At 37.3% G+C, this 16,776-nt stretch overlaps 1 protein-coding gene across 5 annotated transcripts in view; it reads right to left on the bottom strand.

The window, feature by feature from the left end:
• NEDD4 (NEDD4 E3 ubiquitin protein ligase) overlaps positions 1-16,776 on the bottom strand; it is a 51,254-nt gene that overhangs the window by 10,847 nt on the left and 23,631 nt on the right. For 2 of the 5 annotated variants that reach the window (XM_053988566.1, XM_053988562.1), the window contains 13 exons: positions 9,022-9,072; positions 8,160-8,221; positions 7,754-7,856; positions 6,913-7,082; positions 6,251-6,368; positions 5,942-6,109; positions 4,133-4,198; positions 3,422-3,541; positions 2,816-3,022; positions 1,595-1,672; positions 1,281-1,335; positions 1,133-1,191; positions 220-285 (listed from right to left, as the gene is read on the bottom strand). In XM_053988566.1, the coding sequence (XP_053844541.1) occupies positions 220-285; positions 1,133-1,191; positions 1,281-1,335; positions 1,595-1,672; positions 2,816-3,022; positions 3,422-3,541; positions 4,133-4,198; positions 5,942-6,109; positions 6,251-6,368; positions 6,913-7,082; positions 7,754-7,856; positions 8,160-8,221; positions 9,022-9,072 (1,323 nt within the window). The remainder of the gene's footprint in view (positions 1-219; positions 286-1,132; positions 1,192-1,280; positions 1,336-1,594; positions 1,673-2,815; positions 3,023-3,421; positions 3,542-4,132; positions 4,199-5,941; positions 6,110-6,250; positions 6,369-6,912; positions 7,083-7,753; positions 7,857-8,159; positions 8,222-9,021; positions 9,073-16,776) is intronic. The other 3 variants (XM_053988564.1, XM_053988563.1, XM_053988565.1) reach the window with 3 other exon arrangements.

Here is a 16,776-nt window from a genome sequence, read left to right as displayed (position 1 = left end):
TTGATAATGTCTACTTTTTTAATTAGATTGCTTACAGTCTTCATCAGTGCATAAAGTCACAAACCCTGCTGCTAGAGCAAATGCTAATTGTTATGAAGTTGGTGCTTCACAAATATATTTGTGATCAGACAGTAAATTTACCTTCCCCATGAATTTGTTTTCCCTTGTTTAGGGGCCTAAGTTTCATAACCTGCTGCTGGATTCCTGCTGATTACTAACCTGTTTCTTCAATTTCTTTCTGAAGAATTCATACTTCCGCTTATAGTCCCTGGAGTAAGGCACAGCCTTTGAGGGGGGGAAAAAAAAGTCTCATGTGTCTTGTGAAACACAAACAACCCACTTAAATTCTGAGATAACAGGAATACATGTTTTACTGAGTGCCAGGGGAAACTTCCGATTTATAAACACCAGGAATGAAAAGCACTTCTCAGTTCAGATCAGATCCACAGAGTCATGCTGTATTTCCCCATTAGCTGATGTAACTGCCCGAGATCCCTGAGTGGCCCTGATCAAAGTGACCAAAATGCCTTTGGTGACGTCCATAACGCATCTATTTCCCTGCTGGATCATGAGAGACCTGGCTACAAACACCTCTGTTTTCCATGGACAGGGAAGGTTGTTTACATATGCAGGCTATTAATAAACACAGATATCAGCTGAACACTAAAACCCATCTATAATTATAATGCAAACCATCTTTGCAATTAGTTCTGGTGATTTCATACTTCAGATTAAAGATTGAGGCTGGATAATTATTTTTCAGTTGAAAATCAATTTAATTTCTCTTTAAGCTCTTTTTTTTTTTCTTTTTCTTCTTTTTTCTCAAATTTACTTCATGAATTGAGCTAGTGTGGACAAGAAATAAATAACACTTCCTTACATACTTCAAAGCTCTCCCCCCAGCCTATAAGGAAACTTTCTTACTACCATGGGAACTGCTTTTTCTTTCTGGCATTTAAAGACCATTTCCCCAGAAAGCTTTCTAAACAGTTTTTAAAAAGAAATAAAAATGCTTTGTTCAGACACCCTGAAAGTTTCACTTTCTAGACTGACTAACTGATAAATGACACAAGCTTGGATTCTATTAACAGTATTTCTGAAAAATATGAAAATCTACATGAGAAAAGCTTACTGGTCCAGTTATTGCCACATTCTGCAGTCGAGGATCCTCCCATTGTGTTCTCTTTGTATCTGCAAGAAAATTTTTAATTAGTTCCATTAAGTCAAATAATGTTCACAAATAAAATGATGAGTAGGGAAGAACACCACATTGTACATACTGTGGTTTATGAAGAATATTCTTCCATCTGTGTGAGTTCTCTCTTCCCACCCTGGCTGTAAAAAGGCAAGATTTTTATTACATATTTTTATTACATTTTTATTATAAATTTCTGATCATATAGTGTGCCTAGAACTCAACATGATCGACAGTTATGGGCATTCCTCCCCCATCTACTATCAGCACTGAAATTCAGAACAGTATTTTTTGTAGGAAAAAAGCAAGCTACATTTTCTCATGTGCAAATTTCAATAATGCTAACTTAAATAGTTAAATTGTTTCCTCTGCAAAACAACTACAAAATGGTTTACTTACTGGTAATGGGCCCAGGTCAACAGGATCTAGGGAAGTCTTTCTCCTCGGATGAGCAGAAATTTTCAGTCTTGGATCTTCCTTTGAAAAGAAAACAAGCAGCATGTTAAAAACCTTTTGCTGTTTTGTTTTTAATTTTTTTTTGTCTTTATTATTTTGTCAAGAATATGCCTAGTACCAGTTAGGTAATGATTGCATATTCTGCAGCCAGAGAAATCCTTGTGGATTCTCAGTCCTCCAGTAATTTATGATCATCTTCTAATAACCTCTCATTTTATTTTATTTACATATATATAAATATAAATCCCTCATTCAACCCAATTTTTGTGTAATTGAGTCAAATTATTCCTTCCACACTATTTCTGATACACCTTATACTTTTTGGGTTTGGAGGTGTTGTTTGTTGTTTGGTTGATAGGTTGGGGTTTTTTGTGGGAGCTTGGTTGAAGGTGGTTGTGTTTAATGAGTTCTTTTCATCTACCTGGAGAAAAGAATACTCATTTTGAATCAATTTAATGCATTTCTCTTTCCCTTTCACCTGACAGTAACACTGTCACACACTGGAAGATTCTTAAGCTCATCTCATAGCACTGCCAAGTGGTGTGCAGTGCCCCTCTGTGGAACTGCAGCTGTACAGCTCCCTCACCCATATGGTACTTGCACCTGGTCTGCTTTTCTAAGCATTCACAGAAATTTGTGTTGTGCCCTGTGATAAAGTAATGGATTTCCTGTTGAAGGTATGTTTACAGAACTCATTTCTGTGAACAGCTCCTACAAGCTACCAAGTTCTGCAATGTCATTTAAGGAGGGCTTACATCTGCGAAGCAGATTCCTCTTTTTCTCCTCCTAAAGAGGTAAAAACTTCCTAAACTTCCAAGTACCAATAAAATTAGCAAAATTCATTATCTTCTACTCATGACAGGTTATAATTATAACTTGCCAAGTTACAATTAACTTGGCATTTTTATTACATATCACTCAGACTCACACAGAATATTTTGGGTCGGAAGGGACCCACAAGGATCATGGAGTCCATCTCCATGGTCTGTACAGGGACTGAATGCCCCACCTTGGCTTTATTAGCACCGTGATCTGACCATGCTCCTGAACAGACAGATACAGCTACCTTGGCACTAAAGAAACATACATAAACTTGCTGAAAGCAGCAAAGTTTTGATTCAAGAGGAACTAGATTTTCAGTTCATGAGAACAGTTTCCCATTACCCATGTTGTAGTTTTGGTATTGTGGTCAATAAAGAATGGTCTCCCATTGGGTGCGTGTCGGACTTCCCAGCCTTTAGGGAGAAATCCTTGTTCCATTTCAGGCTGCTGCTGAGAAGACTGTTGTGATGAATCACTTGATGTTGCTTGTGGCTGTCTTCCTATAGAAATACTTTGTGCAGCTGACACCTGACTTGTTTCTGCAGCAACCTATGGTAAATGACCAAAAAACATCCTATCAAATCAAAGCCCTGTAAAGCAATACCTTTTTCCCATTAACCTGTATTTTTGACTCATTAAAGCAGTTTCATAAAGCAAGTCCCTGACATATTTCCTGATATCAACCACATTGACTAACAATCACTGATTGCGCTGAAGGTTTACAGAAGCCTTCCAACCTCCTCAGTCAGCTACCACTCTCCAGAAGTGACTTGCCATAAACATCACTGTTGCTAACTGTCCGTGCAGTCTCTCAGATATTTTATGTGGTACTTTACAGTTTATGCCTTTTGCATGTTCTGTTTCAAAGCCATCTCTCCACTTCTATTACACAAGATGTTTTAAAAGTTCAATGAATACAAATGTCAGTAAATTGAAGACAGGCAGTACCTGTACAACTGGTTTTATCCAGGTAGTGGTTCTAGAATTGTGATCTATATAATACGACCTTCCTTTTTCATCCTGTCGTTCTTCCCAGCCTGGGGGTAATCCAGATGAAGTAGGCAGTAACTAAATATTAGTGATAACAGACAAAAAACAATTAGGGAAACTATGAAACTTACTGTGAAAAGGTTTTCCTCTGTCAATTTAAAACAACAAAACTATATTCCAGAAGGTTCATGACTTTTATGAGCTGGATAAAATAGATAAGAAGTATTTAAGTCCTTTCTGAATAGTATGAAGTAACAGGTTTTTATTTGTTTGTTTATACTATAAAATTCAAACTCCTCATGTTAAAGGATTCATTTATATACCTGGTTTAGGCTGATCCAGCCTAGTACTTCTGGCTATGAGATCACAGTTTGCAGTGTCACCATAAAAGCATAATGGAATGTGGTATAGCTTTTAATTAGAAGTAAACAATTATAAGCCAACCTATTTGAAAAACGAAACTCTTATAATCAGGGCAAGACTACTTCCTTCTGCAGGCTATGCATCAAGATAATGCTAAACAAAGTTGAAATGTGGAAACTTTAAAGCTGAACTAGACCCATAATTGCCATTTTGTCAGGACAGCTGCTGGGCAAGAAGGCCAAATCTCATTTGAAATGTCAGCAGCTAACACAGCTAAAAGCCTGTGTTTTTTGAAAAATTACTTACCACTGGATGTGCAGGCTGCTCTTCAAGTCTGTATGTCTGCAGACTACCTCTTCTGCTGGAATGGTTCTTGAAGGAGTGGAGAGGAATGACACATTACCTATTACTGCAGCTTTAAGGATGGCAGCCAACAGCCAAAAATGGTTATCACACTTCAAGCTATTACAGTTTCCATCCTGAGCAAAGTGTTGTATTTCTTTTGAAACATGATTTAATATCGTTTTTTAAATTCTTGTTTTAGCAGCTAGAAACATCAAGTTCACAGAGTCTATTATAATTTTAGAATGATAGAGGCTTGTGAAAGTTCTGAATACTCTAGCAATAGATGTTTTGGCATGTAAAACATTAATTACAAATAGTTACAGTACAATTGAGTTTACAGAATAGAACTTTTTGTGTTGTCAGTAAAGTCTGTGATAGAGCAGAGCTAACACAACTTTCCAGAGAGTAAATTAGGTCAATAATGAAAAGGTATGAGAGTCTGAGGTAACCAGTTTGAGAAGAGCAATTCAATCCCTGGACTTTAACTAAGTGTCCACCTTCCTGCCTACAGTCACATTTAGATCTCACTTGCTATTTAATTAGGCACCTGTATTTCATTTTGCTCCAGAATTTCCACAACTATTTGAAGGATTTCCCCCTATCCACATACTACTGAAGTACTTCAAAGGAAAAGCATGATTAACTTTTAAAGTCTTTTTGGTGGGGGGGTGGGGTGTAATGCAGGTGAAAAAAGGCAAGACTGCCATTCTAGCTGACTCAAAATAATTTGAACATCTGCTTCTTTCTTTGCTCAGGCCACCCAAGCAAGCTGAAATAACAGTTTCTTTGCTATCCACTGAATGCTGAAATGCAGAGATCAAGTGAAGTCTTGTTACTCTCACTTGACTGTTTCCAGCAACACTAGTGATACATTTGTACAAACTCAGATAAACATTGTCAACTCCAAATTTACATTTGGAAGGGCATTCTTAACATCACACAAACTAATGATTATTTCAATACCAAAATCTAACAGACTAGATGGCCTGGGTCACCTCTAAAGGCTTTCCTCAATGGACAGTGGATTTCTCACTCACATATCAGGTTACAAGGCTGTTTGTGGAGCTTGGGTTTCAGAGGACAGCTGAGCTTATTTAATTGCTTGCACCACCAAAAAGTCGAGTTTCACCCTGGCTACATGCTCCTGCTGTTTTCCCTCTGCTACTGTAGCATTTGTCAGACAACACCGCATGCTGTTTCAGTTGTTCAAAGTGCAAAAAAGCAGAGTTGGGGAAAAGAGAGTAGTTTTCTGCTGGGTTAGCAAGCTGAACAGCCTCATGCAGAGGTCTGGCAAGTTCCACAGCTGGCACAAGGGAACAAACTTGTATGAGCAAACTCCCTGTTTTGCTGCTAAGGAAGCAGCAGGTTTACACAACCCAATCATAAAACCTTATCCCATCGTCCAGAATGAAAAATGGTCAATCTTAGAACTTTTTCTAATTGGAAAAGTAACTCACATAGCACAACTCCCTTAGAAATAAGCTTTCAAGATACAGGTAGATTTTTTCACTCGTAGTTTTCAGCACTCTATGACACTAGACTAAGAGGTAGATTTACAGACTGAAAAATAGTTCACAGAAATCTGTTTTAACCTCAGGCAGAAATCCATATAAGCAAATCAGAGAAGAAGAAAATGCTTGCTTAGATGGGATTCTACAGCAAAAAGACTATTATTAAAGTGTGTGCATTTGAGATGAAATTAAAAATATAATTCCTAAATAAAGTATTTATGGATCTAATTCTATCAGAACAAGTAGAAAAATAATTTACAGTGTAGGCTGTTGACTGGCCAGTAGCTGGACTTCCAGAGGTAGTAAGTCTGTTACTCAATTCTTCTGCAAGATGACTCTGTATATCACAGCTACTCTGCGAGAGAGGCATTTGAACATTCTGACTGCTGTACAGTGTTGCCTCATCTTCAGTTATAATTTCCCAGCTCTTTAAAAGGAAAACAAAGGGAAAACATTTTTAAAAAGTAGTTTAGTTCCAAGTTACAATTATTTAAGACAAGCTTTTTGAGTATGCTAGATTAAAAAAATCACTTGCATTTCAGAACCATTTCGAGATTTCTTGTTTTACCTCAGGGGAATCTCTGTTGTCTGTGCTCTCTGTATCCTCCGATATCTGTCGCCGGTGAGTGAACACGTGCTGGGCCTCCAGCTGCACACTGCCAAGATCTGCCACAGCCACACTGTCCCTGGTGGGGCACGGTGAGAGAAGTCAGCAAACAGCAGCCAGAGTTTATCTTTCAACAGTAAGCCAGGCTAACAGCAAAAACATACATCACAGTCATTTTGGCAGAAGAAAAAGAAACAGTCTGGACTACATAAATGAATGTAAACTGTTTAAGATGAATAAATTCATTTCAATGTGAAGTGTAAGCTGAAGAACCAGGTAGCATTCCAGGACGGGGGAACCAAAAAAAAGGCAAACAATTTAACAAAGTCCCTGATGGGAGGAATAAACCAGGCTGAAAACTGAAAAATTATTTAGTTTCCGTTCCTATAGTTCTTATCTCTTCAACTGCAACCAGTTTCTATTTGAACACACACTTCCAGAGCACAGTACATTCAAAACGATCACTAGTTAGTGACCACTGCATGAGGGCTTCTAAGTGAAGTGAGGGAAAGCTCTCAACTAATTTTGAAGCTGTTCACTTTTTATTTCTTCTTGCTTTCAATGTAATAGTGTGAATTACACTAGCTAATATAAGACTTGAATTTGCAGGCTAAAAGACTTACTGTGCAGTTGGTCTTTTCCACTGTGTTCTTCTGAATTCATGGTTGACATAGTAGGTCCTGCCGAGGATGTCTTGTCTTTCTTCCCAGCCTGAAGGCAGTGGAGGAGATTCCTGCTGCTGCTGTTGTGGCTGGCTAGCAGCCTCTGGTTGGTCCAATATAATCCACCCAGGCTGAAAGACATAATATAACTATCTTTAATACTATAAAAGTTGAAAAACATCTTAATTTTTCAAGCCACTCCCCCTTTTAAGGTGTAGCTCATCTTCAGCCAGTAAATTTGACTCTGGTTTTAGTGTGTTTATTTCTAAAAAATGACAGGGCATATTATGCATGCAGAAATCTTATTTTTAACTCAAGACCATTAAATATATTAGTACCAGAAGTTGTTAATTCCAGGAAAATAAACAGCATTCACAGAATACATTAAAAGCTTAAACCTTGTCATTTCATACATATGCTGTGAATGTATGAGGCAGATGAACACACCCTTCTGTAACAAAGTTTAATAACAGCAAAGGTGGTAATGCTGAATAGAGTTAAGTCTGGAAAAGAAATCCATTAATCAACATTGGATGTGCTTAAAAAGATCACATATATATGGTAGGCAAGATCAAAATGCCCTTATGGACTGGAGAGAGTTGAAATTCATAAACCAGAGAGATGTTAGCATCTGTCTCAGGTCAAACAACATTAAACAGTACCTACAACAGAAACATAAGCACTTTAAATTGTACGCACGAAATACAAGCAATCACTTTTAACTGGTTTGTTTCTAAAACACTATTTATAGCTTAGTGATTACTAACATTCATTTTTCAGCAATAAACACATTTTCTCCCACCTCTAATTCTTCAGCCTGTTCTGTGGTTTCTTCTTCAGATCCATTGTTTTTAGGTAAGTAAGTCATTTTTAATCTAAGGTGGCCTTTAACTCTTGATTTATGGCTGCAGAAGAGAAAATAACATGGTCTTATTGTGCACTTATAAAACAAAATAGCTGAAAAAGCACAGCTAGAGGATTATAATCTACATTAATTAAGTTCTATAATAGCACTGAGGCTTCAGACTTCTGAATACAGTAAGTATTTAAAATAATGCTGACTTTTTAGTAGAACATCAATATCTTAGAAATGGCTACTCAAATCTCTTTGATGGAAACAAAAATTTAGAAAATGCATATGTAGTTACAACTAGATACGTAAGAGCATTGTTTAGATATAAAAATTAGAATTTCCAAGTGGTATTTACCTTCTTGGATGAAGAACAAAATCCTTAAATGTATATGGTCTCTCCATACTTGGATTTTCTGTCTGGAATTTTTTTCAAGAAAAATCTTTATCAAGCACTTGAAATCAAAGAAAACTATTAGAAATTTAGAGTTGATTTCTTTAAAGGCCTTATAACATTTTAAAACTTAAATTACAGGTTCAGGTGTAGTAACAGCAATATCAGCTTTAATCTTAGCAGTCAGACCAATACTCTGGTTCAAGAAAACAACAACTACCTTTCAGTGTCTATGCACATTACAGAACGAAACACCTGCTCTTGGAAAGGGTTTGCCATGGTTGCTACCCTGTTTTTAAAACAGTTTCTGATAAATCTGTTAGTATCTGCTAATGTTTTGAGACTTCAGAAGAAAATGAAAAAGCTTATTTATTTCAATGTTCTTAGTGATATTTCTTAACAACTGATTATCTGCCTTGCAAAAGGATTACAAGAAACAGAAAAAAACTGACCAAAGCAACAGTAGCTCTATTACCCACTTACTCTCATTTTTGTATCTATTTATGTGAATAAGGAACAGTAAAAATAAATTTACAGACTTTAGAGAAATATTTAAAGACATGACAGTAATTACGATCTCTTATCTTTAAGGCTGTAAAACTATGGAAAAGCACTCCAGTATTGAAAAACGGTAACCTGCACTGTTTTATAAATATCAGCACTGAAAAATCCCAAACAGATCTACAAAATAAAACAAAGAACCCACAGAGCAGGAGCATTTCATCACTTTATTACCAGTATTGTTAACTTCCTTAGATGACTAACAGAGTGCATAGAGAAATCTTTTTCCCTTTTGTAGTCTTAAAAACAAACAAAAAATACAAACCGGTAACTGATAAAGAGGAATATCCACTTGTCCAAGAAAATCATCTCGAGTCTACAGAAAACAAAAACAAACACCACAGAAAGTTGAAAGCTGCAAAGTATTTTAAAAACGTTGTCTCCCACACCCTGACAGCACACCAATGCTTTCTTAGAACCCGAAGGCACTTTTGAATTATAGGCAGTAACTTGTACAGAGCAAGTTCTGATTGACCCAACACTCAGAGCCTTGGACAGTTCTGCCTTCCTCAAAACAAAAATTGTGGGAGCTGGAGGTGGAGATTTAGACTGTTTACTAAATTATACAGGCTAATGTTAACAAAACAGGAGAGCTGTTCAGCATCAGGACAGACTGTCAGTATCTCCAGCAGAACCATTGTCCTAAAGGACCCTGCTCCTAGGAGCACCCAACAATTTCCATAAATTTCCATGCTGTTTAAAACAGGCACGTATAAACATTGTTTTCTTTTCCAAATCATACAGCTACTGTCAAAGCTAACAAGAAGCAAAAGTAGGTATGATCTGTGGTAAGTGCTTTGGAAGTTCCAGCAATTCCAGTGATCCCAAGCTTGGCATGAAAATCTGTTAGAACTATGAAAAAATACTTTCTGTCTACACACATTGCAGAGTTTAGTTTTATCAATGACCATCCAAAAGATTTTACCTGACCTGGACATCTGGACTGTCCAGCTGGGACCAGACTATGAACGCAGCAGCTGTCACACCAGAACAGGGACTGACAATGCACAGTACTGCTGCACACTTGAATTTTCATCATGGATTTTTGCTTGCCAAAGAAATGACAATTTCAGTAATCTACATAGGTAATTTCAGTATTCACCAATAATCACCAGCAGCAGTACTTTACTTGACTCCTTGCTGGATTACTGGAGCATGTGCTAAGTTGCTTCAAATTAATTAATGATTTGAAAACCTTTGTGAAACTCCACAAAAGCAGGAAAATGTATTATAAGCATCATTTAACATGAAGACATATCAGTGCCTGTGGAATAAACTCAGGTCAGCATGGAATTTTTGGAAGGTATGTACAAGCTTATGCTTTTCAAAAAAAACGTACACTACAACAAGACTACACTTTATTGCACAGACTGAGTAAAGAGCTGTAAAAATCTTCAACTCTACGGCTCATGCAACCTCTGAAGTTCTAGGCTTCCTGATTTTTCTAGCTAACAAAAAATTTGGTGCCTATTCTTTCCTAAATCTGTTGTTGTGCTAATTCAAACTAATCACCCCAGAATTTTAATGTTTGTCCATAAAACTTTTCACCACAAGGCTCTGCAGCTTGCTGACATCTATTTCTTTCACCTCAGGGCAAAACCATGTGCTCCAATTTTCTTCTGGAAAACTTATTTTAATTTTCAATTCAAATGCTTTACAGCCTTAAAACTCCAGCCCAATCCTATCAATTTTTGGCCCCTCTGACATTAAAGGATAGGTATTTCTTGAAGCAGTTATTTTTGCCTTAGTAATTATTTTTTCCTTAGCTCTGTTGTCCTAAGTTCATCCATTTAATGTTTAAATAATACATGTATTTGGAGAATCAGTGTCTCACATGGGCCTCTAATTTTTACACCTGCAAAAAGCACAACTATATTGTCATTGGTGGTAAAATGTAGAAATTTGGAGATAAATCACTTCAAATTCAGTTTGCAGCATGGATGCCATGTTCAGATCTGAAGGGAACAAAAACGAAAATATTTACAAAACATCCACTGTTTTAGTCCACAAACTCTTTTGAGATAGAAAGCTACAACACGTTTCATACCTGCAGAGGCTTCCCTGAACTACAGAAGGAAAACTTTCTGTGCTATTATAGACCACAGGATTCTGGAAAAAAAATAGGTATCATTTTTGCCTATGAGGTTCTTTTTTAAATGGCACAGCACATACCTTAGACATGTTAAAAGGCTTAGTATTTGTGAAGTTCTTGGCAATCCTCAAGTGGAACATGCCTTCCAAATAAATTATTGGAATGTGGGACAAAAGTTTGCTCTATTTTAGAAACCCTCAGAACATTGTGTTTGTTACCAGCATAATTTGAGTATGGGCTCCTGTTATTCACTTTATTATTCTGCTGTCTCTCCTCCTATTTTTAGCAGAGTTAGCCTCGATAACCAACTCTTTAACAGTACTTTCTCCTCCAGCCAGAAAGCAAAACCCTGAGTGGAGATTTTTGTTGACCTCCAAACAACTAACACATAAATCAGATAGCAGGAATGATCTCCAGCATGTCCCCCCATGACAAGCTGACTAACTGCCTGCCAAGAGGTGCCAAAGCAGCTTCGCAACAGACATCGCACACAGAACAACTAAATGCCAGCGGAGCTGAAACTGTTTGGATCTCTGCTTCATCAGAGCAGGCAACACACACAAGTGGGTCAGTTGTTCTTGTCAGCTTCTAATTTCTTAACAGCCAGAGAACTCAAACATTCTGCTTGGCATAAACCTCAATTAATGATATACTGCACTAACAGAGAGGCCTTGTATTTTACTGATTCACTGGTTTAGTCTATAGAAAGTTATTAAAAACAGGTGAGGACAGACAGCTGCTGTACACAATTCATTTGAAGAACTCCAGTGCAATGCCAAAGCATTCAAAGAAAAGCACCAAAAGACAGTAATTCTGTTCAAAACTCATTTTCATCTATTTTATGAATATATGCTTACTAAGTTTTAGATTTTGGACTTTTTTTTCTGCAACTCCCATCAGAAATTGAAGTAGATTTTAAACAGACATGCTTATCCGAGTCTGACATTTAACAGCAGTATTAAGAACATATCCCCAAATTTATCAGGTTTGAAAATGGGTCACTGAATTTAATGCCTTTATTAAGTGCTGGATTCACCACACAGCCTTTTGAAATAGCTCTTGTATAAGACCAGGGTGTTGAAATAACAAGTATTTTCTCTACCAATTTCTGTGACTAATGTTTGGTGGTATTAGTCCACTAATTAGAATCCAAGCATATTCCCAGTCTTTTTCTGAATAAACAGGCAGCTAGTTGTGCACACGTTGATCTTTGCACAGAAACCCACAGCTGTATGGCAAAACTAGAAAGCATACAGCTTTTATTGGAGGGAACATAAGTATCAATTCAAATTGAAAAAACAAACAGTGATCTGGACTATCACTGCTTAAGAAAACATGAGCTCAATAGATGCCTTATAAAACCAACATTCTTCTTGCTTAAACACCCAAACATCAACATTAGTTACAAGCTTGATGAGAATGAAAAAAACTTTCCTGAGCTACACTAGCAAATTCAAGTATTTTTCTTTTCATGCTGTGCTGACTGTATTATTTGGTTCTCTTAAATTCTAAATTGAAAAAAGTGAGCATTTTTTTCTTCCATAAAATACTGCCAGCATATGCTATTCATCATGAAAAAGTTACCGTTTCAAAAAAACAAGATTCAATTATGACATTAAGACTGTACTGAATTCACAGATCCCACAAGTAATGTCTTCTCTATCTTGCAATGTAATAAATACTTGGTTGCATGGAATTCATTACAGTCCCAGTCTCCAGTATTTTTAAGGGGGACCTGTGCATTGTGAGGAGATTTTTTTTTTTAATGACACGTAGGCATATCTTTAGAGTTGGCATCTATGACACAGAGATATAAGACCCTATCAGCATTTTCAAAAGGGAGAATACATACTGTTAGGTCAAGGGTTCTTACACAACACGTGTTTCTGCAGGACCTTCAGCCCTGCTGGCTGTTTCAACAGCAAGGTGTCAGCACAACATGCTTCAGGAGTTTTACCATCTACTTAACAGACAGCATTTAGAAATGACACTGAGGTTATTTTCACTAATTCTCTCTCACTTCCAAAGATATTTTCAGACAACTGCTTATCTAAAGACCAGAGTAAAAGCATCATCTGTTTCTCCATTTATAGTTCACACATTTTACATGGCACCAAAATCTTACCGCTTCCTTAGAAGTTCATATTTAGTTTACAGTCCTTTTACAACAACATTCATATATTGGTGCACTCAATGTGTGCTGCTTTGAGAACTTGTCCTTAAAAGTTTATTAACAATGCAATTTAAGACAGCTTTTTTTTTTTTTTTTTTACATAGTTCACAGGAAGGCAAGTTGTCTAATATAACCAAAGCATACTTCAGAACAACATAAACAGAGAACATGAAGGAAGTTATTAATGCATTGATTTTATTCATCAGGACTTTGAGTTCCTTTGGTTTGATGTATGCATGTGCCAAATGCGCTACCCTATAAAAAGCAGGTATATTACGTTTTATGAAAATTCAAAAGCCAATCCAGACTTGTCCTCCTGTGTTACATCTGCCAATATTCACAACAAAAACTTTAGAAAACAGTATCAAATATTTAATTAGGTACCATTTCAACGAATCATTCCTGACATCAAATCAGTTATGTTGATAATAGTACAAAAACATAAAACATTTGCATCTGTTTGTGAAAGCTTTTTTGCCATATCTTAAGACTTCAAAGAAAGTTTGAAAAACAAACTCTTGTAGTAACAATTCCAGGTGCACTTTCACCTTTATAGTGTTAAATGGAAAACCATTTAACACTATAAATCTTAAAACACAGAAATGTAAAACACTATCAAATGGTAAAACTACAGGTGTAATTTGCTCCCAGAAGTAACAGATAAACCAGATATTGCAGATGTTTACTACAGTGGCTAATTAACACATTCAGCTGAAGGACTTCATATAGTCAATCAACTTTTTGCTTTTCAGAGCAAGAGGGAAGAAATTGAATTAAAAATAAGACAAACTATTTTTCCCCAGAAGGGAGAAAAGTGGAACATGTCTGCATCATGGTCTCACTCCTATGAAGTTCACTTGATCCTGTTCAGGATCACACAGAGGCATAAAGTCAAGCTGAACCTGGAAGCTGCTTTTCAGCCCTAAATTAAACCAGTTGGCCAGGGCTCCACAGGTACCTGGCCACTTCTTAGAGAACAAGCCTAAAGCAGGGTTGGATGCAGGCTGCATGGCCTCACCCTGCTCCAAAGTCAGTCCAGCAGTTTTCAAAAGCATTCCTAAGTTTACTGTTGATGCAAATGCAGCATCAGCACTAACTCAGGACTGCCCTGTGCCTGTGCACCAGCACACAGCTAGGGCCACTGCCAGCCACACCACAGCTTTCCACACTCAGCTTTAGTCCTCAGCCACTGCTGAACAGGAGTCTCAAGCCCCACCTATAGACCTTGCCCAGCCCCAAGCCTAAACCTCTTGCTGCCAGGTGCAAGGGCAGACACAGGACCCAGTTAGAGCAGAACTCCGTGGCTGGGTTTGTTTTAAGGTCTGCTGTGCTCAAGCTATAAATCCCACCTGTCCAAAACCAGTTTGTATGAACTGATCTTGGATGCCTCGACCTCGAATGACAAAAGGTGACCACAACACAAATAATCCAACCACAATCACTTTTCCAACAAAACAGTATTACAATTTATTTCAGACAAGCTCAACGACACTACCGAAGTTATATTGCACTTCCCAACTCAGACGTGGTTTTATTAGCCTATAATTTGTCAGATGTTAACCACTTCAGATTTCTTATTAATAAGCTAAATATTTGTCCCAAAACAAACTTAGTAGAAACAATGATTAGCAGAATAACTGGCTAATGTAGGAACTCTATTGAAAAATAAGTAATGTTCATAATAAATTCTGGAATTCCTTTTCCTTCAAAAAGCCCTTGTACTTTGACGTTACCAAAGAGGCCATCTCCTTTATGCTAGGAAAATCACCGATTGCCAGAGAAATCATCCAGGTCTGAAAGAATCCAGTTCTGTGTTTCTTACCACATTCCTCTTACTGAGTAGCTGGAGTGTCTCATTTGCATTTTAATACACCCTAACTTCAATGACTCCAATTCAAGTCTGTATGTGATTTCAGCCAGGAACTTGCTGATGTCCTTCTTAAATTCTGTTTGCTTATATTACAGTTGATAAAGCTGAAAGCAGCCCAAGGTCTCAAACAATAATTGCAGCTATCTGTAGACTTTTCAGTTTATTGTAAACTATCATGACAGAAAAAAAGAATGATGCACTCTCTTGAAACAGAGATGATTATAAATCCATAAACTAACAGTGCAATGAGCTACAAACATTTTGCTGGCCGCATTCCCAAACCAGCATGTTCTGTTTGTCACAGGGAATAAGGAAAAAAGTACACTTGAAACAGAGACACTTCACAGAAATGCAGGGCAGTCCCCTTCAGACAAGGGTGAAAGTCAGTCATAAGCAAATGACTTGACTGAAAAGGCCACTCAGTTTTGCTTACTTGCTTAATCTATGAAATTCATCCACTTCTGGAAGATGAGAAAACACGTGTTGGAACACAGAAGAGCACTCTGCCAAGGGTGAGGGGAGAGCATTTCTACCACTTGATCCTCTGTGGCTGCAAGGGCTGAGCAGGCACCAGAGAGCCTGGGGGTCAGATTAACACTCTGCCTACCCTTGTATCCTTTCCATGTAATGGCCGAGAGCAGATGCTTAAGGAATAATAATAATAATGGCAATTAAGAACAGTACTTCCTTTGATGAAACCCCCAGTTTCCAATGAGTAAGTGGTCATGGACCTCTTGATCCTGACATTAAAATACATATTGAAAATACCCTTTGATGGACTTTTCTTCAACTTACCTAATTTGTTAAAATCCTTTTTTACTTTTGATATGCATATCTTGAGACGATTTGCTCAGCAACACATGAAAGAACATATTTTTTAAAAAGTGGAATGGAAAAATTCACCTCCCTTGAAGTACAGTTTTATAAATGCCCTCTATACCACCTTTTATTTTTTTTCAAAGCTGAAAAACCTCTGGCCTGCTTAGTGTTTCTCCTCACATAAAACTCACCCCAATCTTGCACCCCTTCTTTTTTTAGTTCTGTTATCCATGCTTCCTGAAAAAGGACCACCAGAAATATACATGCCATGCACCTATGTGGATTTGTACAATTCCATAATGGTGGTTTTAAGTTTGTTAGCTTCTTTCTTCCCTAATAAATCCTAAGCTTTTATTTGCCTGTCAACAAGATCTGAGCTGACATTTTCAGCAAGTCTTTCCCCATGACACAAACCATTTCCTGACCAGTATAGGAAGCCATCACCAAGTGTGCATCATTAGCTGCTTTTCATGTGTCTAATACTTGACATTTTTCAACACTGATTTCCAAATTGCCCATTTGGAAAAAAAAAAAAAAGAAATTAAAGCAATTGTTAAAGTGATCATGATCTCATATCTGAAAGCCTGCAAGTTCTTTGGCTAGTGAGGAGTAAAGGAAGAATGTCTCTAGCTTGCCCTGTGAACAAGTTTTACTTTAACACATTCTTGTAGGTATACCACGTTTTAAAAAACAGAGTAACTATAGCTTGTGGCAACATTAAAGAAGCCACAGCATCAACGCTACCCACTCTCTCATGGAAGATAAAAAGGACATGAATCACCCTGAAGGCTGGATAATTACATATTTACATAAGCTGTTTCAGGAGGCCTGCTCTGCATGGTTTTGCAGTTTTAGTTTCCCTGTTTTTTTCTGGCATGAGAAACCTGCCCAAATTCAGTTCAGCTGCAGACTATAAACAGAATTAGGCTAATCATAATCTCCACAGAGCACAAGCAAATAAAGCTTCTCCTTAATACGTACATGTAATGTTTGCTGAGGACTGCAAAGTGCTAGAGCTTTAATATCCTGGTATATTCAAGTATCTGCTTCCTTACAGTATGATGAT

This window comes from Vidua macroura, chromosome 12, assembly GCF_024509145.1.
Source record: "Vidua macroura isolate BioBank_ID:100142 chromosome 12, ASM2450914v1, whole genome shotgun sequence".
Classification (NCBI taxonomy): Eukaryota; Metazoa; Chordata; class Aves; order Passeriformes; family Viduidae; genus Vidua; species Vidua macroura.
This window is presented reverse-complemented; position numbering and strand designations above follow the sequence as displayed.